The sequence below is a fragment of the Vombatus ursinus genome, unplaced genomic scaffold (genome assembly GCF_900497805.2).
Source record: "Vombatus ursinus unplaced genomic scaffold, bare-nosed wombat genome assembly UNPS02014799.1, whole genome shotgun sequence".
NCBI lineage: Eukaryota > Metazoa > Chordata > Mammalia > Diprotodontia > Vombatidae > Vombatus > Vombatus ursinus.
The window spans coordinates 29,345,101-29,372,592 of NW_020954577.1; the positions used below are offsets into that span (position 1 = coordinate 29,345,101).

Sequence of the window (27,492 nt, forward strand, 5' to 3'; positions counted from 1 at the left end):
TCTTGTTTTGTTTTTAGGAAGCTGCACAAGCTTTAATTTATGCTGGGATGGCAGGATCAACCCTGGAAAATATTCAAGATAAAATAAACGAGTATTTGGAAAGAGTTCAAGCTCTTTATTCAGCAGGTAAGTGAAGGACTTTGTACTTATCAGTAAAATCACAGATCTGCTGTTAGAGGAAACATTTTTTAAACTCAGTAGCTAATAATAAAGATCACATTTCTTTAGCACTTTCATTTCTATGGGGAGGCAGGTGATAGGGATATTATCTTCATTTTATAAATAAAAGTGCTGAGGCCTGGGAGAAGTGGCTACCCGTAGTCCCATTACTCTTGAGGAGCTGCTAAAACACAGAACAGTTTTCTTATTTCTTTCTCCTACTTTATGCTGCTTTTTTCAGAAGCACCTATTTATGGCCTGGAAGATTTCTGCTTTTAGAGTAAATTAGTCTGTCCATAAGTTATTCTCTCTGTATTGCATGTAAATTAATTTTACTTTTTTTTAGTTCATTACTGTTTTCATATAAATGCCAGTGGTTATTAAGAGAATTGTGACTAGTCAAAATTAGGAGGTATGATTTTTACATACCTTAAATGTTAACAGCCTTTTCAGAACCATGTTCATTTTCAGGTTAAACCTTCAAGAAATATTTCTCCTTTGTACATTCCACCCAGAGCCGGAATGGAGAACCTTTTTTCAGTTAAGTCATAGATAAAAAATTAGTTGGGAGTTACATATAAGTTACACCGCAGAAATAATGATGCAATCTACAGGACCAAGTGTTATTTTGTGGTTTTAGTGATTTCATGGGTTGCCATGACCAAAGGATTCATCACCACGTATCCAGTCTATGGTACTTTGCAAGGCTCTACGAAAATAGGGGTGGAGTGGATTGCCTGTGGGCAAGTTCTTTATGGTCCCAAACATTTCTATGGAACAAAGGTTCTTCTCTATTAATACCACTATTCTACCAATACTGTCATAGTGGTTCTGTGTTATGGAATACCACAGTCTCCGAAGAATTACCAGAGGGCAATGGAAAGACAACTGGTACTACAAGTAGGGTAAATATGTTACTCACAAGAAACTGTAAGACCTGGAGAAAAGGATGTCATCAAAGAAATATGTGAGCGAAAACAGCTGTCAACGTAACAAGAGCAATAAATAACCACTGGAAAACCCATGTGCTTTATTGTTATCCTCAGGTTGTCAAAAGAAAAACACTCCCAGCATATTATTGGGTGAACCCTTTAGAGCAAATGTGGGTAGACGTGGACAAGAATGACATGGGTAGGTTACGATCTGCCAGTGGACACAAACCTAGATCAGTAAACCACAGATGCATTTGAGTATGTGTCTATTCATACATATGTAAAAACGTGCTTACATGTTTTGGGGGGAGTGTGAGATTACTTTTAACCATAAGGGTGTTTATCAGTTATACTTGGCTAGTATTCATAATCAAGAATTAATTGTGTATCTATATCTGTAACTATACACTGCTATCTCCCGCAAATACAAAATGATGGGTAATCAGGAACCTTATTTTGTAGTTTGTTTTTATTTTTTTTTAGTCCCTCTGCTTCTGGAATTACCAAAGCTTTATTGTAGCGTAAATAAAATTCTGCTTGCATGATAGAAAATGGGGTAGTGTATTCTCCCCCCAAAATTTCTCTTTTTTTTCCATAGGTATTAAATAGCAAAAATGTCATGAAGAAAGGTTAGGTGGTAGTAGAGATAAGGCAGTGATGTTGTTCCAGTAGCAGTGAGCCTGGTCTGCCCAGGGCATGTTTACCCATCTCTCCCAACACCTCTGAGCCATCTTAGCCACCTTGGGTAGCACTGTGCATCAACCTCTAATAATCCTCACATTTTTTGTATCAAGGACCCTTTTGATAGTCTGTGGACCCCTTCTCAAAATGTTTCCTAAATAATTGAAAGAAATGCTAGATTTCAGTTAGTGATTAAGGAAAAATAAAATGTTTTTTTTTTCCTATCCAAGTTCATGGATTCCCTGTAATCTTTCCATGGACCAGTCTTTGGACCTCAGGTTAAGAACCCATACTTTAAAAGTTTCAGTAAGAGCAGCTGAAAAGTCATGAAAAGGGAAAATCTATTATTCCCAAAGAGTACTTTTTTCCTAACTAGACAAAATTGGATTTGATTTGGAAGCAAAGAGGAGCCGGGGTGGCTTAATGTTGTTGTCAACAAATACATTTAAGACAAGGCAATCTTAAACAACTTTTTTTCCCCCAGAAGGATTTAAAGAGCTTATTGTCATGTGACAGACACCTTTAAGAGGCTTACCAGTTTCCTATCCTGTCGTTTCCAACTAATTCAGAACTTCAAACTGAATGCTGTGACTTGATTGCCCTGTGGCTGTGCTTTGGGACTACACAGAGGCAAAAAGATGGGCCTGGTCTCAGAGGGAGAAAGCAGTGTATTTGTACTCCACCTTGCTCAGAGGAGGCAGCCTTACCATGATCAACTACCAAAAATAACAGAAATACTAAATAAAAGGGGAGAAGTGCCCTCATGGCCCAAAAGTAAAATCTGAAACCTGAATTATTCTTTATGAACATTAGATGCATCAAAAAAATGAACCTGCACTGCTCCACTGATCTAATCTACTTAAGCAATCAGTAAACATTTATTAAGCACTTACTGTTTGCCAGGCACTGTACTAAGGGCTGGGATACAAAGAAAGGCAAAAGGCTGTCCCTGCCCTCAAGGGCCTCACAGTCTAGTGGGTGAGGCAACGTGCAAATAAGAGATGTACAGACAAGCTAAAAACAGAATAATTTGGAGGTCACCTAGAATTAAGGGGAACAGGAAAGCCTTCCTGTAGAAGGGGGCATTAGCTGGAACTTGAAGGAAGCCAGGAAATGGAGATGAGGAGGGAGAGAATGCCAGGCATGAGGAACAACCAGTGAAAAGGCCCATAGTTGGGACTTGACATGTCTTGTGTGAGGAACTGTAAAGAGTCCGGTGTTGCTGGATCTCCAAGTAAGAGCAGTGGGTGAATAAGAGGGCAGATTGTGAAGGGCTTCAAACACCCCTTCGGAGGGAGAAATTCTGTGGGGGAAAAAAAAAAAAAATACTGTTTGCAAAATTTAGGATGGGAGTTGAAGAGTGCTAAGAGGTGGGGAACTTGAGAAAAAATTATGGAAGTAAATATGTTTCTCACCACACGTGTCACAAATAAAATTGGAATTTGCTATGTGGAATTAGAAAAAGAGTTATTTGAGTTTTCTCACCCCAAGCCTTAAACTTAAAATTGAAGCACGAAAACAAATGTAAGCTGTTATTAAAGTATGGCTTTTCTGAGTCTGCCCAACTTTTTTTTAATAAGGGTAATTGGGGAATTTGTGGCAAAGAATGTCTTAACTAACTTCCATACCTCCAATATTACCTTAATAATGCTTATTTTATTTGGTCCTAGTTCAGTCACAAAACTGTGACCCTTTGAAGCCAAAACAACAGTTGGACTTGGAACGTGCCCGTTTCCTGGTGACACAGGCTTTTGATGAAGACGAAAAAGGCAATGCTGAAGAAGCTATAGAATTGTACACAGAAGCAGTGGATCTCTGTCTGAAAACAGTATGTTAAGCTAGCAGTTAATTTGGTGGAATTATGTTAGGGTAAGAAATTCTTCCACTTACAAGTGAATCACACTTAGAAATTGGCTGGAAAAAAATGTAGTACCTGTACCATCAGTTGCAGAATACACCATTTCTTACTGGCTTTCTAATTTATGTCCTGTTAATAGTTGCTTAATCTGTATTAACTATTACATAATTTTTGGCATTGGTACTTAATAGATGTTCATTTAGCCTCAGTTTCCTTATCTGTAAAATGGGGCTAATTTTTACTCCTTCATGAAAGTCTTAGTCTTACATTTAATGATGGCATGGAAGTGGTTGTAGGGTTCTGGAAGCTATGACAGTAGAGTACAAACCCTGGCACATCTTACCAAACTGAAAGTTGTCCATATGAGCCAAGCAGTGAACAAGATGGTCTGTTGGCAGAGGAACACCTGAACTCATTATAGACTGACTCATTATAGGGAAGTTGACTCTTGGTGATGAGTTGTTTAGCAACTCCTATGAGGGGAAAGAGTACCCACATCAATTAAACCACAGCTCTTTCAGAGTAATATTTGCTCTACTTACCTTACAGATTTGTTATCAGAATCAAATAATGTTACTGTATGTGTGAAAGCACTTTGCAAACCATAAAGTGCTGTGTAAATGGAAGCTTCTTTAGAATTTTATGTAAAACTATTATATACAAGTTTTTTCACCAGATTACTTCTGTTGTGGTCTGTAAGTTTGCTATAAATCCAAATGTAAATCCTTCAAAATCAGGGGCTCCTAATTGATCTGTTAGCAATTGGACAGTTGACTTGGTCAAATGATTTATTTTTTGCTCAGCTTTATAAATGGAATCATTAAAAATGGTTGTTCATTTAAATTAGTGTAGAAGCATAATGATGATTCTTAATATGTTAAATGTTTGGAAGTTAAATTAAGGAATCACTAGGCAACTTTTTAAGTGCTTTTAAAATGAATGAATGAACTACAGGTACTACTTGTTTAAATTAACTCATTAGGGAGAGCTCACCATCATGATGTAACTACACCAAGTGTGGTTATATTTCTTCCATTTGTCACACACTGAGATAGAAAATGTAGCTTGAAAGTGCTTAAATAGTTTATGAAGTTTGTATTGTGAGTTACTTAATGTTTACAGAATAACACTTAATAATCAATTCAACTTTTAGGTGTTTATTTCTCAGTGGACAGGGGCTCCTAAAATGATGTAATCTGATGGGAGTGGGTTAGGCAGTGGAGACTGGGGAATAACTGGAGGACCTTCCTAGATTGACTCTGTCCAGTAGGAGGACTTTTCTCGTGCCTGCAGCAGCGCTGTTCATATTGGAAAGAAGCTGTCATAGAAGCCCTCTAGCCTAGGTGGGTGCTTGGAGCATTACACCGAGGGTAACAGTACTTGGCGGTGTCTTTTGCAATGCCTACCATACAGACTTTGCTTTCCAGTATTTTTGTAGCCGTCCAGCCACATTACCACAGTTCCGAGTTAAGTGCTCTTAAATACAAGTAGACAAACTTTTAAAGTATCCTAAAATAGCAACTTTAATTTTCCTTTCTTGTTTTACTTCCACTTGTAATTAATATTAAGTAAAAACCAAATTTATTGTAAACTGTACTTACAAGTCAGGTCATTGCTAGTGTGCCATGCTAACTTAGAAGTATCCCAAACCAAGCAATTTCTGTGGGAAAAAAAGTTTTTCATACAGCCTTAGTTGTCTCATCAGCAACTTATCCATCTTTCCCCCTCAAGTCTAATGAAACTTCTGATCAGTCCTTGCAAAGTAAACTGAAACTGCTGGCTCGGCAGGCACTGGATAGGTAAGTTGTTACACAGCCTTTCAAATTCTTATTTATTATTTTGTAGTGGGCGGAGTGTTTTGTCTAATCTCAGTTTTCCGGTGCAGGTTGCTCTTTTATCATAGTCCTGAAATTAGAGTGTTCACAAAGTTGGGATTTGAAACAAAAACTTAATTTTTTTTATATTCTGTCTCAGCTGCTAGAATGTGACTGCCGTTAGAAGTCCTGTGAGCAGCCCCTCTTCACTCCCATCCCTATGACATTTCCTTCATTAGTGCTTCTGGGAAGCTTGGCTTCTGTTTCTGTTACCTTCTGTGTTTCACAGAGACCAGTGTAACAGAAGCATCTGTGATAACTGGTCTGCTGGTCCTGCCTTCTTTTTTACTCCTTCTTGTCTTGTAAAATTTTAAAATTTAAAAAAAATTCAAGGGAGTGCAAAGCTATCACCGAAAGTTGAGAAATTGAGTGTAAGGCTACTGGGAACCAGTTCTGATCAAGTAACAGATCTGGGTGTTAGATGGACACGTAATGCATGTTGGAGAGGGGTCATAAAAAGAAAAATGAAGAGATAGGGAATTGCATGTCCAGTTTCTAGAAATGTTCAAAACCTCCGTGAGTAGCTTATGGTGGGAGAATCTGGGTAGTGATAGAAAATGTTGTATGTTCATAATGGTTTTAAGAAGCTTAGGACCTAAAGCTAATTTTTTTTTTCTAGGAAGGCATGATGTAGAGAAATAATTATAACAGAATTTTCTGATTTTAACTCCTATTTTAGAGCAGAAGCACTGAAAGAATCCATGTCAAAGCCATCTCAAAAGGACAAACCAGCTGCAGTTAAATCAAATCAGCCAGTCAGAACATTTTTTCCACTGGGACCTGATTTTTCTTTGAATGACAAACCTCAGACAGTTAGAACTGTGCAGTCAAGTGAACCACAGGGGCAGAGATACACAGCAGAAGAAATAGAAGTGCTCAGGTGCGTCAAGAAATGCTTTGTCACTGAGAAAAACAAAAAATTGTTCTTGTACTTAAATGGAATGTGCATATATTTGATTATTAGATGTTTTGTGCTCAAAATTTTAGGCTTAGGGCTTCATGAAAAAAGTTGTATGGCGTTGTCAATTCTGCCGTCCTCAGCCAGTTCTGATCTGTTTTAGTTTAGGGAGTACTCACGTCAGTGTAAACACAAATCTGTCAAAACATAGAGTGGCTTGCAATAATCATCAAACCCACGTTTGTAAAAATGAAAAAGAACCTACTTATTTTGTGGCTTTAAATTTTTCTGCAATAAAATATATTAAGGTAATTTTTCATTGTTTGAGAAACAGTAAAAGTTATATTATTTAGTGTCACCTGTTGGTTTGATATTTAATGCCTTTAGTTCATTATACAAGTAACGCCTTCCTCTCTAGACTGTGCTAACATAGGTAGGATATGTGAGAGGCTTTTTGAGTTGGAGCCTTCAGCATAATTCTGGGGATGATCCTACCAAATAACCCTAAAAGCTGTAATATTAGATCTGGAAATATTAGATCATTTCATTTCCACTTTGGTGAGTAGGATGCGCATTGTTAACAGTTTTTAAAAATATTTCTAAGTAGTTTCTACATTTGATTAATTTCATTCATTAATTATTATTTATACAATACTTTTATAAAGCTATAAAAGGTTCCTTAAGCATTTATTAAGTGCTTAATTGTATGCTGCTGGTGCTATGGGGTACAAAGACAAAAATGGAATGTTTATAACCAGAAATCAAGTTGATCAGTTACCCTCATACTCTCATAAACTATTGTTTTGTGAAATTTCGATCTAGCTACAGGAACAAGTGTGACATGAGTCTCATAGTTCTTTAAGAAACTAAGAAACACATTTTATTGTTACATAACCTTATATCACTTCCAGGTTTTAATCTGCTTATCAATATTATATAATAAAATGGACTTCACAATTTTAGACTTTTTTAGTCCAACAGAACTTTTGTTTTCCTTTAGAAAGACATCTAAAATAAATGGTATTGAGTATGTTCCTTTCATGAATGTTGACTTGAGAGAACGCTTTGCCTTTCCTGTGCCATTTTCGTAAGTACTATTTACTGATTTTTGACTCCAAAGTTACTTGTTTAGTAACATATTTTTCCTAGTGCTCTGAACTGCCCGTTTAATTCACAAAATTAAAACATGTAACTGAAAAGAATAATTTGGTAGGAAAGGGAGGATGATTAAAAAGATTGGGGCAGAAGGACGAGAGAGCATTGGAGACATACAGGAGGCTGCCAGAGGTTCACTTCTACTTCAGGGTCTTGTTCTCCTCTTTATTTCGTCTCCCTAAAACAACTAGCAGACTGAGCGGTCACATGATTGTAGAACCTGAGGTGGGACAGTCCTCATAGGATTTCTTGTCCAGCTCATCCCTGAGCAGCATCTCCTCCACAGCGTTCCCTGCAAGTGGTCATCCAGCCTTCACTTGCAGACCTTCAGTGAGGAGGAAGCCACCGTCGCCCCAGGCAGCCCTTTGGAGAGCTCTCATTGTTAGAACGGTTTTCCTCACATGAATCCTACGTTTTCTTTGCCAAGTTCATGTTGCTCCTGGTTTTGTTCTCTGGAGTGAGGCAGGACAAGTCTGTTCCCTTCTCCATGTGACCGTCTTTTCAAGTGCGTGAAATAGCTGTCATGACCCTCTCATGTCCCTAGGCTGACCATCCCCAGCGCCTCCTTCTGATAGACATAGGGTATGATCTCAAGTTTTTCTGCTCTCCTCATCATCCTCTCCTGGATGCTCTCCAGCTCATCAGTGTCCTTTCTAGAATGTGGTGCACACAGCTGAATGTGATGCTCCCCATGAGTCTGACCAGGGCAGCTTATCACAAAACTATCAACTCCCTTGTCCTGGGCACCGTGCCGCTTAGTGCAGACTGAAAACACGTCATCTCTTTGGCTGCCATGTTACATGTGTAACTCATTGAGAACTTAAAGATTAAAATCCCAGAAATCTTTTTCAGAAGTCTACCAGGCCTCTTCCATCTGTGGAGTGGAGGTGTCAAACACAAGGGCCACAGCACTTCTGAGTGTGCCCTGAACCAGATTAAAATGTAATTCCTATCTGATTTTATGTGTGGCTTAGAAGTCAATATGCAACCTACTGGCATCCTCATCTGTGGTTCAGTGGCCCCAGCTTCATTTTGAGTTTAACCCCTCTCCTGTGGAGGATGTAAGAGCAGTAGACAATTAACTGGCACTTACGGGGCAGAAGGGAACAGCTCCATGGAGGAAGGGGGCCTTGAAAAATAGGTAGAATTTATAAGTTGAGAGAGGAAAGACAAGACATAGCACAAACAAAAGGGAGAAGGGTGTGTGTTGAGAACTGTGAGGTAAAACCTCACAAAGGGTTTGTGTTGGCAGGAAATAAAGTTGGATAGGTTTCAATGGGTTCAAATCAAGGCATCCTTTGAAAGTTGGACAACAGTTTAGACAAGATGAGGTAGTGAATAGGTTGTCATTGAAGGGACAGTAAAAGGGTCCTCTTAGAAAGACTGATATGGTGACATTATGTAGCATGGATTGTTGAAGGAAGAGGAGTGAGCTAAGAGACAGGCCCGAGTGTCTCTAGAATGAGGTGGGAGCAATGGGAAGCCAGAAAGAAAGGATAGCACTTAGTGATAGATTTGTGGTAGCAAAGTGAAGGAAGGGGAAAAGTCATCAACTGAGTTGACTTTACAGCCTGGAAATCTTTGCTGCCTCTGGGGTCTTTCTGTTTCATCATAATATGCATGCCACTGGCACTTCAGAAAGGAAGTCTGTTGAAATACATCGACGTAACCACTGCCCATGAGAAAGCAGATGAAAGCGCTGTCCAGCATTCATTGCCTTCTGAATCAGGCTTTCACACTGTAAATTCATTCCAACATCAGATACCCTTCATGAAAAACAAAAGCATCTGTACTTATTCAGATGTAGATGAATTTTTGCCTGTCCAGTGTGTGTCATCTGATTTTGGATCTCAGAGTTTCAATTGGCCAAGTCAGTTTGTCAGGGACTTCAGCTTTGTTAGGGTTGGTGGAGGCATGATGGAGAGGAGGCCAGTGTTTATTTCAATTAGTTTGGGTGTTTTTTGGTCTCTGACTCTGCAGTTGTACTGATGTAGTCATTCTGCCCATGCTCTTCAGCACTTGCTCTACACTCAGAGCATTAAGGAGATAGAGACCTGAGGGCACTAGGATTTGTCCAGGGTCCCATGGTCAGGATGCATCAGAGGCAGGACTTCAACCCAGCAGGCTCTCTACCCACAATGCCACTCTGCTTCTCAGGGCTCATTTTGGTAGTTATGATTGCCTCATAAAGAAATAAACTTTTGGTTAAGAAAGTGAATTTCAAAATTATTATGAGTCCCACAATACTAACTTTATTTTTTTTTATATACCTCAGTGATAAATGTGGTAAGCTACCGTTATCACCAAAACAAAAGGCAATATTTTCTAGATGGGTACGGCCAGATGATCTCACCAACAATCCTACAATGATCTATACTGTTTCTAGCTTCAGCATAAAGCAGGTAAGCATTTATTTTTTTGCACAAAGTTAGATTAAATTAGAAACTTAAGATAATAATTTCTATTTCACTTAAAGTTTTCTTAGTTTTTCATTGCATGTTCAAATTTGGCAATTCATATCAGCAACTAATGTATAAATTATATTCTTAAAGAATTGCCTGGAGGCACTGAGAATTTAGGGACTTTCCCAGGGTCACACAGTAGCTGTGTGTTAGCCCCTGCCCTAAATAATCTGACTCCAAACCACCTTTCTAGGATTTAAACCCACACTGTCTTAAAAAGTTCTGTGACACAAATTCTGAGATACTGAAAACATATTTTCTTTGAAAATCTTGTTTTTGTTACAGTATATTGGTTTTATAGCAGATTTCAGGCCATAAACTTTTCAGTTTGTCAGTTTTAACTTCTCAGTTTTCTTATTTGCGTACCATATTAAAATTGAGTTTCTGAGAATTTGAGTTTCAGCTTTGACAAAGGGTTAGAAAAGATGAAAAAGAGTAACAGCTTTGCCTAAATTAGTATTTCAGTAGCACGATTGTATTTCTTTAATGGAATTGGGTATTTAGCATTCTTGTGTGGGTGTGGTTTCTACTGCAGTATTCAAGATTTAGTAATGTCATATTATGTCAGCTATTTGTAATTGTTTTAAAATAACTTCAATAAAACATTTGAGGATTGATTGGATTTTTCTGGTGTTAGCCTACTTTTGATGGAGCTGTGTTGTTTCCTCTTACAACTTTCGTTAATGCCCTTAATGAGAACAAAGAAGATTAATGGGTGTAACAGGTAGGTTTGTTAGAGGATTGTTTTTGAGTTGGACAATTATATACATATGTTTTAATATTTTTCTTTTATCACTAGACAATAGTGTCAGATTGTTCCTTTGTGGCATCGCTAGCTATCAGCGCAGCTTATGAGAGACGGTATAATAAGAAATTAATTACAAGGTAATTAATGCTCCTTCTTCTGTAAGAATTATTATATGTAAGTCTTGTTTCAAAATAGTTAACTTAGGGAGTGTCCACATTGAGAAAGTGGTTGTGCTGAATGATAGTTATGATCCTTTTCCAGAGGTCTGGTGGATTCTTTTTAAATTGGGAAATATGGTAAATTATCTTGAGAACATGATAAATATATAAGTAAATGCATTCATACCTAAAAATTAATGTTACAGATCTAACATTATACATGTAATGTTCATTTTTTTCTTGCAACAACATTGTGAAGTTGGCCAAATAAAGCAAGGTTGTTGTACAATATTAAGTTTTACCACAGTATTATTGAATTATATACTTAATAAATTACAAGATATTCTGATTAAGAAATTACAAAATTCAGAAAGACATTTTTCAAATGGCTGCTGTGTCCTGCGTGAGGCAGAGACAAAAAATAACCTCTGTCTTTAAGAACCTTACATTCTACCGTGGGGATATAACGTATATACCAAGTAATTTCAGAAGGAGAGAACTTTAACAACTGGGAGGAACCAGGAAAGGCTTCACGTAGCAGATGGCCCTGGAGCTGACCTTTGAAAGGATAGAAGGAAGGCTGAAATGATGAAGGGCATTCTAGGCATGAGGGACAGCCTCTGCAAAGGCACAAAAGCCAGAGATGGCCTGTGAAGGGTAGGGGACAACTAGTAGTCCATTTTGATTGGAATGTACATCAGAAGGAGCAATATGAACCAAGCCTGGAAAAGCAGGGTGGAGCCAGATTTGTAGGGTTTTCAAGGCTAGGCCTCGGCCTGCATTTTATCCTAGAGGAAATAGGAAGCCAGTGGAGCGTCTTGAGCCGAGGGATATTATGATCACGCTTGTGTTCTAAGAATATCAGTTTGGGGGGCAGCTAGGTGGTGCAGTGGATAGAACACTGACCCTGAGTTCAAATTCAGCCTCAGACACATAACACTTACTAGCTGTGTGACCTTGGGCAAGTCACTTAACCCCATTGCCTACCCAAAAACCAAAAAGAGAAGAAGAAGGTAAGTTGGAGACGATACTAGAAGCAGTTGGAGAAGAGTTGGAGGGCTCTTGCAATAGTTCATATGAGAGTTAATGACCTCAACCAGTGCAACAAGTCACTGACTATAGCTTTGGTGTTGTGGAAGTAGAGTCAAGAAGACTTTGCTACTGATCAGACGTGGACAGCGAGTGATTTAATAGCCGGTATTGGCAGCCGTGGGAAGAGTGGTTGTCAGTGGTATCATTGGAAGCCGGGTCACAAAGGGTTAAGAACTGAACCAGGTGGGGAAATGGAGGCAGTCCATTTAGATGATTTCTTTCCTCAAGGAGTTTGGTTGTGAAAGTGAAACGATATCCGTTGATAACTTAGGGATGACAGGCTCAAGTGAGTGTTCTTAGAGAAGCACGGGGAGACCTGAGTATGTGTTTAGACAGCAAGTAAAGATCCAGTAAGAAAGGAAATACTGAAAGTGAGTGTATGAGAGACAGAAAGAAGAGAGGAAAAAATAGAGGAGCCAGCAGCAGAACGACATCCTGGATGACACAGGAACGAGAGGAGACGGGCCGATTCTTCCTCCTGGCCCAGAGCAAACGAAGGTGGAGTGGGGGGTGATGAGCTGTGGATTGGAGGAGGAGAGGAAGCAAGGTCCTTAGCTGACAGGGAGTAGAGAAGAGAAAGAAGGAGAGGTTAGGCATCATCACTTTGGAGAATGTGGCAGTGTCAGGGAAGTGTACGGTGGCTAGGGCCCAGCTGAGGCAAGGCCCTGTAAACTTGTCGAGGAGCTGTTGGGCACAGTTCCATGACTCTTGTCCAGCATCATTCAGCAGTGCACGAGTAGGATTCAAGAAGGTAAGACTCTGGGGAAACTGAAGGTTGGAGTTTGTCGATAGATTGGGAGAACAAGAGGTGGAGGGACTAGAGGTCATAATGAGGATGAAGAATAAGTTTGGGGAGAGCTTGCGGTTAGTGGGAAGAATTTCATAATTGTGGCTGGTGGAGATAGGCTGAGGTAGAGAAGAGATGGAGGTCGTGGAAGGTGAAGTCAGGGCATTTGTATTTTGAAGTCGGTATGAGGGCAAGAATTGTAATGAAGAAGCTGGTATTGCACTTCTCCAAAGAGAAGGGAGAAGAATCTGGTGGATTACCACAGCAGAGATTTGGAGTCGGGGATCTAGGTGGGCGGAGTGAATGTCAAAGATGGGACGGTACTAAGTAATAGTGTCAAAGGAGCAGTCTAGACTGGGCAGGGAGGAGCAAGGAATGTTCTGGCTCCTCCTGGCCCAGGTTCTTAGCCAGGGCAGGAGAGGTGACCAGACTTCCCTTATTGCATTGAAGAGGCACATAAGATAATGAAGATGAAAAAAAGTTTCAATTGAAAAGATCTAGGATGAAAGGGAGCAGGAACTTGAATAACAGATGAAGATAAGGGCTAGAGTGGGATAGATCTGTGGTAGATAAGAATGAGAGGAAAGGCCTTAATCACGAAAGAGGTGGAGCAGGAGTGTGGGGCGCCATCCTGCAGGGTTCTATAATGAACAGACATGGACGCAAGGCAAGAGTGGTAGTGTGGGACAGCGTGATGGTGCAGTGGATAGAGCTCCAGCCTTGGAGTCAGGAGGACCTGAGTTCAAATCTGGCCTAAGACACTTGACATTTAACTAACAGTGTGACTCTGGGCATGTCACTTAACCCCGATTGCCTCACCAAAAAGCAAAAAAAAAAAAAAAGTGGTAATGACAGCTTCCTTAGCCAGTCACTCCAAATGCAGGGGAATGAAGGGTGGGAGCAGGAGTGGGTCTGTCTGAATAAGGGAGTCAGGAAATAACTGGTGTTCTAGTCTCCTTTTGAGGTTGAACTCCTGCCCTGAAGCCTCATCTGAAAGAGGTAGGAAATGAAGTACTCTCAGAAGACAGCCCATGCCACCTACCCTCTGATTCCCAGAACACATAAGCCATCTTGTCTGTGCTGAATGTCAGTCCCTTTCAGAGCAGGTGTAAATCCAAACACTTAGGACCTGTGGTGAATTTAAAGTAAAATATAAAACCACTTATGAACATAATTAACAAGATTTTTAAAAAAATTTTAAGCCTGACTAGACTTGCCTAAAATTGGTAAAAGCCACTTTACGGTGGCTGTGCATGTCCCTGTCAGAAAAGATAAAAAATAACAGGAGGCTAATATATGCAAGCTTTACTATAAATTTCTTTATTTCCTGAAATATGAATTTGAAATCACATGGAAATTTTGAAATGAAATTTTTTTTTGGTTTATCAGTGATACTTTGAGTTAGGAGTCATGGTGAAGATAATAGCATTAGTCCAAATTTAGTTTTAATAGAATGCCAATAACATTCAATTCCCCAAGCATTTATTAAGTGCCTACTGTATGCAAAACCCTGTACTAGGTTCTGGAGATACAAAGATTGAAAGAAACTGCCCCTCCTCTAAAGAAAATTGGGGAGGGAGGGGCAGGGTTAGGAGAGCAAAGATTACACCATTGACACACATCAGTGAATACAAGGTATTTTGGAGAGGAAAAGAATCGGGAAAGGCTACCCAGAGGAGGTGGCACCTGAATTGAGCCGTAAAGGAAGCTAGGGATTCTAAGTGGTCAGGGTATGGAGGGAGTGTATTCCAGGTGTTTCCGGCAGCCCATGCCAAGGTACAGAAGCAGCAGGTGGTGGGTCCCATTCATTGAATAGGTAGTCCAGTTTAGATGGAATACGGAGTGTGTGAAAGGAAGGAAATGAGAAGCAAATCTGGAAAGGTTGGCTAGATAGAGCTGGATGGTGTGGGAGGCTTTAAATGCAAACAGAAGTTTGCAATAAGGACTGGCTAAAGAGTATCTGAAAATAAGCACTGCCCTTCAACCTTACAGAAATTGATCTTTCACAGCTGCAACCTTTTCTTGTCTAGGACTCAGTTGTGATTGTTTTCCCATTCCTTCCTGATTAGAGTAGGGAGAAGATTCCCTTTAAGGCTGGGAAATGTTATTATTTTTCATACTTTCTTGAGCAATGTCTGAAAAAACCTACTGGGCAGTTTTCAAAATACTGTGAAATATACTTAGCAATTCTTTTATGCTTATTTCTAGTATGGATTTATAATAATTCTAATTAACACATTAATCAAAGATGCTGCCATTTTCTGGGTTTCAGATCTCACCCAGGTTTGAAGCCTCATTGTTACCCTCATCTCATTCTTACCCTACAAATCCAGATCTTATCATTTCTACCTTCACAACACTTCTGTCCGTCACCTTCTCTCCACTACCACTGCCGCCACCATGATTCAGGCCCATTGTCACCTTTTACCTGGATTGTGGCAATAGCCTCCTAACAGATCTCCCTACCTCATCTCCCCATTCCAAGCCAAATAGATGTTAAATTGATTTTCCTAAAGTGCAAATCTGACCATGCCATCCCCTCCTTCTGCCGCTCAGACTCCAGTGGCTAACTGTTAACTTCAAGGTCAAATAGAAAGTTCTTGGGCATACATAGTCTTTTTATAGTTTACTCCCCTACAGGCCAGCAGTACTAGCCTCCTTGTTGCTCACACACGACCATCCTTTTCACTCCAGCTCCCGGGCTGGGATTGCTCTCCCTCCCAGTCCCTGCTTCTTAGACTCTCTAACTTTCTTCAAGACTCAACCCAAATACAGCCTCCTGCAGAAAGCTGTTCTCAGTCCCTCTAGATGCTAGAGCCTTCCCTTGTAAGGTTTCCTTCCATCTATTCTCTATGTATCTTGTATGTACATAATTATTTACACGTCTCCCCAACTGGAATGTAAGCCCCTTGTGAATAGAGACTGTTTTTCCTTTCTTTCTACACAATTCTTGGCACTTAGTAAGCACTTAATAAATTTTTGTTAACTGATAGATAAATCTGAAATTAGCTTTTTATGTGCTTAGTTATATGAAACCATTTATGATATGTTTCAAATTTATAGAAATGCTAAAGGAAATTGACTTTGACATCTATAAAAATTGCATAATATACTAGAGCATATTTTATTGTTTGTGTCAAATTTCAACATATAATCTTTTTTGTCTTTGCAAAAGCATAATTTATCCTCAGAATAAGAAAGGTGAACCAGAGTATAATCCTTGTGGAAAATATATGGTAAAACTTCACATTAACGGTGTTCCAAGAAAAGTAAGTATACTTTTAGGTTGACTAGAGTAATGTCGGATAAGATGAAATTCAATGCATTTTCACTTTTTCTTTGCTTCTTTCCTTTTAAAATTCCTAAGGAGATTTATTAAAAAAAGAACAGTTTTGAATGAGACCTTTTAAAATGTTATGTAGACTACAAAAACTTAATTTATGGATAGAATAAAAGTTCTTGACACTAACTTTAATCTGTATTGGTAGCTAAAAATAAAATTAGCATAATCATTTTTAAAGATGTTTATAGAAAAAAATTGCCAGTTAATTACAAAAATATTTATAGGAAGTATTTGAAAGAACATTTGAGTTCTAATATAATGTGTTGGCATATTAATGCTTAAATGAACTTTCAGACTTTCATACCTTAGTTATTTCAAAAATATCCATTGAACTAAAAAGAAGCAGAACATTGAGTAATTGTGACAACCCATTGTGTTCGTGGAGAAAAGATCGTGAGACAAACCTTCCCCTTTTGTTTTTTTTCTTTTTTTTTTGATGAGGCAGTCGGGGTTAAGTGACTTGCCCAAGGTCACACAGCTAGTATGTGTCAAGTGTTTGGTCGGAGGTTGGATTTGAGCTCGGGTTCAAATTCTTCAGGGCCAGTGCTCTATCCTCTGTGCCACCTAGCTGCCTCCTCCTTCCCCTTTTAAACAAGAGGCAAGGAACTCCCAGAGCAGAGTGTTGAATACCATGACGGACAACGATCACTGTGGCCCTAGTTTTGGCTTCCTGTTTTTCTTTGTTGTAAGGGAGAATTCAGTTCTATGAGGAAGGGAAATTACTGTGAAGTACAAACAGGAGGCATTATCAAAAATACATTTTTTTCTATCTGCTTTTATGGCTGGCTGGATCATTCTGTCTGACTAGCATCACAAATCTCTTTGGCGGTTTGGAAAAACCAGTTTGTTTATAGACAAACGCTATGGTTTTAGAAATCTCTAAAGCTCTGTTTTGTTTTTTTTTAATAGACCCTAAGTGCTAAATTACCACTGCTAGGCCTATACCTAAAGGAGACCAAAGAAAGAGAGAAAAGATCCTGTATGTAAATATAATTTAAAATATTTATAACAGCTGTTTTTGTGGTGGAAAAAATGAAAATTAAGGGGATGCCCATCAATTGGGGAATGGCAGAGCAAACCAGCTATTAAAATGTGATAGAATATTCTTGTGCTATAAGAAACAAGGAGATAGGTGTTTTCAGAAAATCGTGGAAAGGCTTGGTATGAGCTCATGCAGAGAGAAGTGAGCTGAACCAGGAGAACAACGTATACTTTAAAGTCAGTATGCTAAACTGATGAAGGAGATAATAACAATTTATACAATGACAACGACATTGTAAAGACAATTTGGAAAGCTGTAAGACTACATCCAATGTGTTGACCATTCTTGATGCCAGAGGACCAGGGGTGAAGCAGTCTACCTACCTCCTGACAGAGAGGTGATAGATTTATCGATTCCAGTGCAGAATGAGGCACATGTTTTTGAACATGGAATTTGTTTTATTTACCTTGCATATTTCTTACAAGGAATTTGTTGAAGATAATATAACTATTTAGGCTTTAAGAAAATGAAATTACCAGTGTCTCATTTCATTACTGGACAATTATATCCCTTTTCTCTTTAATAAACAGCCTTTCTGGGCACATAAATAATTTTTCTTGATGAGATAGATTGTTTTAAAAAATATTTTGCCCAACTGTAACTATAAAATTAATTGTTTTCTCTTCAAAGGTGATAATAGATGACCAGTTACCAGTTGATCGAAATGGAGAACTACTCTGCTCATATTCTAACAACAAAAGTGAATTGTGGGTGTCTCTCATAGAAAAGGCATACATGAAAGTCATGGGAGGATATGATTTTCCAGGATCCAATTCAGTAAGCATCAAATGGTTTAGAAAGCTTTAAAAGGAAAGTCTTCATTTAAAGAGAATTGGAAGTGAAACACTGTTTAACCTCAGAAAAGTAGTATAAATTATTTTAAGAATTCAAGTTTCCTTGTATTGTAGTAGCTTATGGATGTAGATGGAAAAGAAAAACTTTTAAAATTTTGTTTTCTTTGCTCTTATAGTGCCACGTAAGTACAATTTTTTTTTTCTTAGCCAGCTCAGATTAGAAGGACTGTAGCCTTCTGTCATTACTTTGTTAGCCATCTGAATTTAGGCAAGTCATTTAACCTCTGTGGACTTCAAGTAAATTAGAGGGCAAGATTAGTTCATCTTTCTGGTCTTCTTCAGCTCTAAATCTCTGATCTATGAACAATGATCAATTATCCCTCAGCACGATCCTGGTCTCTCCACAGGAGAGAAAAAGGGAACCCCATAACTCTGTCTTTGTGCTGAAAACATGAAGCCTGCCCAAGTGCCTTCCTAATTGGAAGAGAGTAATTTTCTGTCAGATTTTCTGTTTTTCAGTCATGTCTGACTCTTCATGACCCCATTTTGGGGTTCTCTTGGCAAAGATACTGGAGCAGTCTGCCATTTCTTTTCTCCAGCTCATTTTACAGATGAGGAGCTGAGACAAATAGTTAAGTGACTTTCCCAACTAGTAAGTGTCTGAGGCCAGACTGATTTGAGTAGAGTGTGCTTTGTGATCCAGTGACCCTGGCCTCCTTTCAGTTCTTCAGAAAAGGCCCTTCATCTCCTGACTCCAGACATTTTCACTGTCCTTCATGTCTGGAACTCTTATCCCTCCTCATCTCTACCTGCTGGTTTCCCTGACTTCCTTCGAGTCTCAGCTCAAGTCCTACCTTTGACAAGAAGCATTTCTTTCATGATCCCCCATGATGCTTGTGCTTTCTATCTGTGATTATCTTCAGTTTATCCTGTGTTTAGTTCATTTGTATATACTTGTTTGTATGTTGTGTCTTCCAAGGACTTTGAGCTCCTTGAGGGCAAGTACTGTTTTTTGCCTGTTTTTGTATCCTCAGATAAGCCCTGACACCTTACCCCAGGTTAAGCATAATGTGTGTCACATAGTAGACACTTAACAGATGCTTCCTGAGTCATAGGAAATTATGATTTCCTAGATGAGCATGATAGCTTACCAAATAATGCTAACACCATATTCTTAGTATGTCTCTTTTACTTCATAATCACCAAATCCAGCGAAGAGAACATAGAATTAAGGACATTTCTTAAAAAAAAAAAATAGTACTTCTGAGAGGAGAGTATTGTTGCTACAACCAGGGAAAGAAATCATTCTTAACCTTTTACTGCTTCGCAAAATGGTCATTTCCCCTACGTAGATCCATAATTATTGAGTTCTCTCATTTGATACCAGTCTTCCTTTCATAAGTGCTTTCCATTCTTAAGAGTTTTATGGCGCATTATATGAGGGGCTCACATTCTGCCCCAGTCAAGTCTTGCCTGATTCCTTGGGTCCTTCTGTGCCAACGTGATTCAGCTGGTAAGTTTAGATAGCATGTCAGCAAACTGAGACTATTTCATAGAATCATGGACCTAGAACTGGAAGGACCTTCTAAGCCCATTGAGTCCAACCCCCTGCATTTTACGAATGAGAAAATAGATGCCCAGAAAGGCACTTGTTTCTCTGCCAAAAAGAGGGTTCAGCTAAGTTCTTGCAAGTGCGTTAATAAAATTTACTAATCCAGTTTGTCTGAAACAGCTTATTGGGATATAATGTTGGAGAAATTTTAACTGTTGTGCATTAATTTTTTTTTAAAACATTTACCTATATAATCATTCCCATTTTCATTCAGAGTCGGGAGAGGCAATGTGAGAAGTGAGACAAGAAACTGAGACTAAACATGTAATTAATTTCAGGCTTGAATTGGGTTCAGGGGTTTTTGAAGTGAGATGAAGAATGAACTACTGTAGTAGTTAATAACGTACATATTTTTCTTTATTGTTTAAAAAACAGAATAATAAACTACCTTTCAAATTTACTAAGGACTTTCTTGCATCTTTAACAATGCCCAAATTATGCTTATTTTTACAGAACATTGATCTCCACGCACTTACTGGGTGGATACCAGAAAGGATTGCTATGCATTCAGATAGTCAAAATTTCAATAAGGAGAGCTCTTTCAGAATGCTTTACCAAAGGTTAGTTGTTTTTCCTTTTTTTTCATGGTAATGGAAGCTTCTTAAAGTGTCACTGGAATAAGCTGAAAATAGTAACCCAAAAGGAGAGATGCAAATCCTGTTTTTTCATGTCATTAGTCATATTTTTAAATTGTATGTGCAGGTTCTGTGGTTAAATAGTAACTACCCTCACTCACATATAGGACAGAGTAGCACAAATCCAGAGGTGGTCTTTTTAGTAGAATATACTTTAATTTTTTTTCTTCTGAATGTTTTCCTTCAAAATTGTTTTTCTGAGTATATTAATATTTAAAATAATAAGTAGTAAAATTGTCATAAGCACATACTGTTTTATTTGGGGGTAGGTGTTTTTTGTTTGTTTTTTGTTTTTGAGGGACAGACGAGGTCTATAGCACATTAATGCCAGAGGGAATACACGTTGTGATTTTAAAATTGCTCTGAACTGTTCCCCAAATTCATAATCTCCATGTGGATAACTGAGAGCTATCTACGATGATGTGCATTCCAAACAGCAGTCTAAGAAAGTAAGAAATAAGTGTGAAATATCAGCACCTTTTTTGAGGTATATTTAGTATTGACACCTTCATCCTTAAATGTAAGACTTTTGAATATTTGACATTCAAGTTTGGTTTTCCTTCTTAAAGATCACAGTTTTTTATAATTCTTAACAAGCAGTTAAAATCATAAAACATATAAGGCAGAGACTTCAGTGTTTAAAAAAAAATATGTTAGGCCATGGGGCAAATCACTTCACTGTCTCTTAACCTTGGGTTGTCATCTGTGAAAGGAGAGTAGACTAGATGATTTCTAAGATCCCCCCCCCTTCCTCTCAGTGACAGTAATAATCCCTATGTATATCTTGCTTTAGGATTTATGGAAGGCTTTCCTCACACTGAGCCAATATGGGGGTACAAATAAGTTCCATTTTAGAGACAAGGAAACAGTGACTCAGAGACATTGTGTCGTTTCCCAAGGAAATGTTAGAGCTAGGATTCCAATTCAAGCTTTCTGATAGCAAGAACAGCATCCTTTCTATATCATCACAATGCTTCTCAAAAGGGAGGCCTTTATTTAAAGTTTGTTAAATTGAACTCTGAAGATTCTGTTCTGTTTGACATGTTGCGTAAGAGGTGTTAACTTCTAGAGATGTCTTTACATTTTTTTTTTGTTTGTGCATTTTTAGAGAACATTTTGTGCCAATTCTAAATTTGTGAGAATTTCTTGTCTTTAGGTAGGATAGTCTTTGACTTTTGTATGATTTCCCTTAATCACCCCCCTCCCTTTTGATGCTCTTCCAGATTTCACAAAGGGGATGTTCTTATCACCACAGCTACTGGAGTGATGTCTGAAGAGGAAGGAGAGAAGTGGGGTTTGGTGCCTACACATGCGTATGCTGTTTTGGATATTAGAGAATACAAGGTTTTGAGTTGAAATATTTGTTTCTTTCCATTAAAAAATGTGTTATTGGATGTAAAAGGACAATCAAATGGTATATTGAAAAAATTTAGACCATAATAGGTATAATTTATAATAGGTATAATAATTTAGACCATAGTAGAGGCAGATGAGATGGGAAGATACTGGATCTGGAGTCAGGGAACCTAGGTTTAAATACTGACTTCCACATGTGTGATCTTGGGCAAGTCACCCCCCCCCCCCCAGCCTCAGGTTTCTTCATCTATAAAATTGGAGTATAGAAAATCTCTAAAGTTCCTTCCAGCTGTCAGTTATCAGCATGGGCAGAGTGAAGAACTTGCCTACTTTTCATGTCTTAACTACTGACCTCATGCTGGGGATTAAGAGAAAGAAGGAATAGGAAATAGAATTGCATTCCAGACAATTGAGAGCCTGGCCCCTGAATTCAAACCAGTTCATTAAATGTTTAAGTACCTGCTGAGTGCTAGAGATAGAAAAACAAACACAAAATAATTAAGAAGCTTGTGTTCTTTTGGGAGATACAACTTACACAGAGAAGTCCTGTAAATACAAAATGATGGAGGAGGAATGCTCAAGGACATAGGGAAAACCTCCATGAAAGTCAGGACAGCATTTTTACAGACTTGGAGAGAGAGTAAAAGTATAGCCAACCTTTCGTTAAGCATCTGTTTTATTCTAAAGAAACATTATCCTGTCTTAATTGGATCTCTTTCTTCCTCCTCTTTTTCTTGCTGTTTTGAAGTTATGTAGGTTATGATGGTCCATCATTCTCCTCCATAAGTTCTTGCATAGGAGGGTATATTCTAAATCAGTACTACCTTGGCTGCCATATTTTTCTCCTTACTGGTTTTTTTCACCTCCTTGTTGATTTCCTTATATCATTTAAACTTTTGGGGAGGTGGTAGCATGTGCCTAATAAGTATTTTTATTCCACATCTTATTTTCTAACCTCTCTAGCTTACTTAAATAGATCAGGTTAGAGCTGTATTTGTTGTATACCTTATCTATTCATTTTTATTTTTTTCTAATTTAGTATTGATTTTGTTCTAATTAGTTGATTGTCTTTATCTATACAGACAGCTGGTTCACAAATGATTTCCACTTCGATAATCAGTTGTTTCTTATCAATTTAATGTTATATGCCATTTGGGGCACTCACCGTGTCCACTGCCTCCCAACTCTTTTATTGAAGACAGTATTTACAATAAAAGCATGAAATTTCTGTCCATCAATCTACAAACCTTTGGGCTCTTTCACTTCATTTCTTAATCCTTAGCCATATTTCCCAGAATTTTTCATCATCTTTCCTTTATGTACCTTTGCATTGAAACTAGTGAATATTAAAGTATATGTTGATTTAATGTGGTGAGTATTAATTGACTTCTTTGTAGAATTTCTGTACTCTTGTCCTCCACGTCCAATAAACATAAACTTTGGTAATTGTCACAGTGATCTTTTTTGCAGATACCTTGAGCACTGCAAGGAAAAGATGAATATGTTCCATAAAATGTTTCTTACTGCCCTTAGATACATGATAAAATCAACTCTATCTAGTCTTTCAAGAGAGAACCTATGAGCTATATTTCCATTTAGCTGCAATCTCCTTTCCATATTCTGGCTTCATTTATGATTTACCTCCTCCAATAATATGTCAGTGTGATGATTGAACAAGCATCACACATTTAGAGTACTGACAGCTCCCTTTTCTGAAGGGTAAGACTGAGGAGGAACACTTCGTATTTTACTTTTTTTATGGATTGCCTTGGCCAAAGACTTTATAAATAGCAGCAAGCCTACTGGTGATGAGTCTCTCCTTCTATAGCCTTATTCTTGGAAAACAGACATAAGTTCCTATTAGAAACATTTCCAGCATAGTGGAACCTGCCAGAACTCCACTACTGGCATAACTTGCTAGAACTCTGTGTCACTTCTATTGTGGGATTAGGTAACAAAAGGCAACTATTCAAGTAAGCATACTTCCACTCTGAACAATGTAGAATAAGTGACTTAGGTCTCTGCCCTAGCATTCTGAGCATTCAGTCTACATTAGAGAGGTGAGATTGATACATATGAAACAATAGCAAATTGCATAAGAATAGCTAATTAAGTTAAATCCTGTAGTACAAATTATAAGTATTATGTAATCATAGAGGGGAGAGATCAATGAAAACTGGAGTGGTCAGAAAAGAATTAGTGGAGGAAGTAAGACTAGAACTGATTGTAGATAGTGAACTGAGTAAGCTGCTTGATTACTTTTTAGAAATAGAGTAGATGGAGAAGAGGCTATGTTGAACAGAACAACTTGTGCAGAAGATGCACAAAGGTAGAAATAGGATTGGCTTAATCTGCAGAAAGCTGAGTATTTAAAAATGATGAAAAATAAAACAGGCCAAATAATGAAACAGCTTGGATGCCAGGCTGAGTAAACTTGAATAAAGCAGGAAGCCATTGGAGGTTTTGGGACTGGATTTTGACCTGACAAAGCCTCTAAAAGATGAGGTTGGTAGACATGTGCGGAGGGTGGCTTAGAGGAAAGAAGCTTTAGAATGGAGCCCTTGAAAAATGGATTTTGAATAAGCAGCTAGTGGCAGTTTTTTAAATTAACTTGAATAAATGTGGCTGAGCTCATTGTTCCTTTGGAAATGAATCTTTGTATTCCTTTCTGTAGGGTCTGCAATTTATCCAGTTGAAAAACCCCTGGAGTCATTTACGTTGGAAGGGAAGATACAGTGAAAATGATCTGAGAGACTGGACTCCTGAGCTACAAAAATACTTAAATTTTGATCCAAGAACAGCCCAGAAAATAGACAATGGTAGTAATAATAAGAGTAATGAATCACCATTTTGAAATGTAGTTATTCATGCTTAGCCAGCTTAAAATGTATTTAACTAGTGCATGAAAACATAACCAGTATTTTTTCACTAAATTAACTCTAGGCAACATTTAATTTTCAGGTATTTTCTGGATCTCTTGGGAGGATCTGTGCCAATATTTTGATGTGATTTATTTGAGTTGGAATCCAGGTCTTTTTAGGGAATCAACATGTATTCACAGGTTTGTTAGTTTTTTTAATTAATATTTCATTTTTTTCCCCAATTACATGTAAAAATGATTTTAGCATTCCTTTTTTTAAAATTTGAGTTCCAAATTCTCTCCCTCCCTCCCATTTCCTTTGCATGAGAAGGCAAGCATTTTGATATAGGTTATACATGTATAGTCATGCAAAATATAATTTCATATTACTCATATTGTGAAAGAAAACACAGACAGAAAAATAAAAGAAAGTAAAAAGTATGTTTCCATCTGCATTTAGACTCCAGAGATAGATAGCATTTTTCATCATGAGTCCTTCAGAATTGTCTTAGATCATTGTATTACTGAGAATAGTTAAGTCATTCACAATTGATCATATTGCTGTTACTGTGTACAGTGTTCTCCTGGTTCTGCTCACTTCACTTTGCATCAGTTCATTTAAGTTTTCCCAGGTTTTTCTGAAAGCATTTTGCTCATCATTTCTTATAGCACAATAGTATTCCATCAGAATCACATACCACAACTTGTTCAGCCATCCCCCAATTGATGGGCATCCCCTCAATTTCCGATTTTTTTGCCGCCACAGAAAGAGCTAATTATTTTTGTACATGTGAGTCCTTTTCCTTTTTTAAAAATTTCTTTGGAGCACAGACCTCGTAGTGGTACTTCTAGATCAAAGGGTATGCAGTTTTATAGCACTTTTGGTGTCCAGATTGCTCTCCAGAATGGTTGGATCAGTTCACAGCTCCATCAGTAGTGCATTAGTGTCCCAATTTTCCCGCATCCCTTCCAACATTTGTCATTTTCCTTTTCTCTCATGTTAGCCAGTGTGACAGGTGTAAGGTGGTACCTCAGAGTTGTTTTAATTTGCATTTCTGTAGTCAATAGTGATTTAGAACGTTTTTTCATATGACTGTAGCTTTGATTTCTTCATGAGAAAACTGCCTGTTCATATCCTTTGACCATTCATCAATTAGGGAATGACTTGAATTCTTATAAATTTGTTTCAATTCTCTATATAGTTGAGAAATGAGGCCTTTATCAGAGAAACTTGCTATAAATTTTTTTTCTTAGTTTTCTGCTTTTTTTTTTCCTAATCTTGGATGCATTGGTTTTCTTTGTAAAAACTTTAACTTAATGTGATCAGTGTTATCCATTTTATATCCCATTATGCTATCTCTTATTCAGTCTTAACCATAGATGTGTCAGGTAAAGTATTCCATGATTCCTAATTTGCTTGTGGTATCGCCCTTTATGTCTAAATCATGTCCCCATTTTGACCTTGTCTTGGTGTATGATGTGAGATATTGGTCTACCAAGTTATCTGCCAAATTGCTTTCCAATTTTCCCAGCAATTTTTGTTATTTAGTGAATTCTTGACCCAAAAGCCTAATTTTGTGTTTATCAAACACTAAATTACTGTGGTTATTTATTATTGTGTATGATGTGCCTAATCTATTCCACTGATCCACAATTTTATTTCTTAGCCAGTACCAGATTGTTTTGATGGCTTTATAATACACTTTGAGATTTGGTATAGCTAAGCACCACCTTCCTTCACATTTTTTAAATTCTCTTGTTCTTCCAAATGAATTATTATTTTTTTCTATGAAATGAATTTTTGGTAGTTTGATTAGTGTAGCACTGAATAAGTAAATTAGTTTAGATAAAATTGTCATTTTATTATATTGACTTGGCCTACCTGTGAGAAATTAATATTTTTCCAGTTGTTTAGATCCAACTTTATTTGTGTGAAAAATGTTTTGTAATTGTGCTCATATAATTCCTGGGTTTGTCTTGGCAGGTAAACTCCAAGTATTTTATACTGTAATTGTTTTAAATGGAATTTCTCTATCTGTTGGCTGCTAAATTTTTTGGATAATATATAGAAATTCTGATAATTTATGTGGATTCATTTTATAACCTGCAACTTTGCTAAAGATATAAATTATTTCAACTAGTTTTTTAGTTAATTCTCTAGGATTCTCCAAGTATACCATCTACAGTTTCATCATTATAAAACTTCAGCATATTTTAAAAGTCCTGACATTGATATTGTCTCCATATTTTTTTGTTAAAGATTTTTACAACTGATATTTTAGGGAGAACAGTTTTTCTTCTCTATGGCCAACACTTGAATTCTTTACCACATGCCTACCACTTGGAATTTTTCATTTTCTTTGCCTTGTTGTGCCTTATTCACTTACATTGCTTTATAGTTGAAATTTAATGTTGTCTTCTCAGTTCTATAAGAAATTATATCACCATCTATAAGAATTATATCACCATTTTCAAATTTCTTTTTTCAGTACTTGGGATGCTAAGCACGGGCCTGTGAAAGATGTGTACAGCCTGGCAAACAATCCCCAATATAAACTGGAAATTCACTGTCCACAAGGTGGCGCTGCGGTCTGGGTTCTGCTCAGTAGACACATAACTGACAAGGTACCCATAACCTTGCTCAGTCATCCAAGAAGTGGTTTATTGAAGAGTACAATTGTACTGTGTGGATAAAGATGCGATTTATTCTAATTTCCTGTTTAGAGCTTGCCTTAAATTTCTACAAATGGGGCCATTTATTTTAATCACAACTGATTTAATTTCCAGTTGTGCCCTAAAAGGATTCTTTGAACCAATTAATATTTTTCTCTAAAGAATGGCATTTACAGTTTACTGAGATATTAACTCTCAAATTTTGTATAAGTACTCTCTAAAGAATAGAGTGTAGGATTTTTTTTCTTCTCTCTGGTGGCTTTTTATATTGCTTTGTTTATTAAACCTTAAGTAGTTAAACAGTGAAGTATTTTAAAGTAGATTTAAAAACAGTGAATTATTCTGATTCTATAGAGAATAAATTCTCTAGAGT

General features: G+C 37.6%; 1 protein-coding gene across 3 annotated transcripts in view; it reads left to right on the plus strand.

The window, feature by feature from the left end:
* The window catches only part of CAPN7 (calpain 7), a 36,371-nt gene that overhangs the window by 1,794 nt on the left and 7,085 nt on the right, over positions 1 to 27,492 (plus strand). Inside the window, exons 1-15 of one of the 3 annotated variants that reach the window (XM_027872376.1) lie at positions 51 to 126; positions 1,206 to 1,290; positions 3,443 to 3,600; positions 5,362 to 5,429; positions 6,184 to 6,384; positions 7,403 to 7,489; positions 9,833 to 9,959; positions 10,819 to 10,904; positions 15,980 to 16,073; positions 17,820 to 17,966; positions 20,049 to 20,155; positions 21,454 to 21,574; positions 24,261 to 24,405; positions 24,548 to 24,647; positions 26,936 to 27,071. In XM_027872376.1, coding sequence (XP_027728177.1) covers positions 1,260 to 1,290; positions 3,443 to 3,600; positions 5,362 to 5,429; positions 6,184 to 6,384; positions 7,403 to 7,489; positions 9,833 to 9,959; positions 10,819 to 10,904; positions 15,980 to 16,073; positions 17,820 to 17,966; positions 20,049 to 20,155; positions 21,454 to 21,574; positions 24,261 to 24,405; positions 24,548 to 24,647; positions 26,936 to 27,071 — 1,608 coding nt within the window. In that variant the 5' untranslated portion in view covers positions 51 to 126; positions 1,206 to 1,259. Of the gene's footprint in view, positions 1 to 17; positions 127 to 1,205; positions 1,291 to 3,442; positions 3,642 to 5,361; positions 5,430 to 6,183; positions 6,385 to 7,402; positions 7,490 to 9,832; positions 9,960 to 10,818; positions 10,905 to 15,979; positions 16,074 to 17,819; positions 17,967 to 20,048; positions 20,156 to 21,453; positions 21,575 to 24,260; positions 24,406 to 24,547; positions 24,648 to 26,935; positions 27,072 to 27,492 lie in introns of those variants that run through there. The other 2 variants (XM_027872375.1, XM_027872377.1) reach the window with 2 other exon arrangements.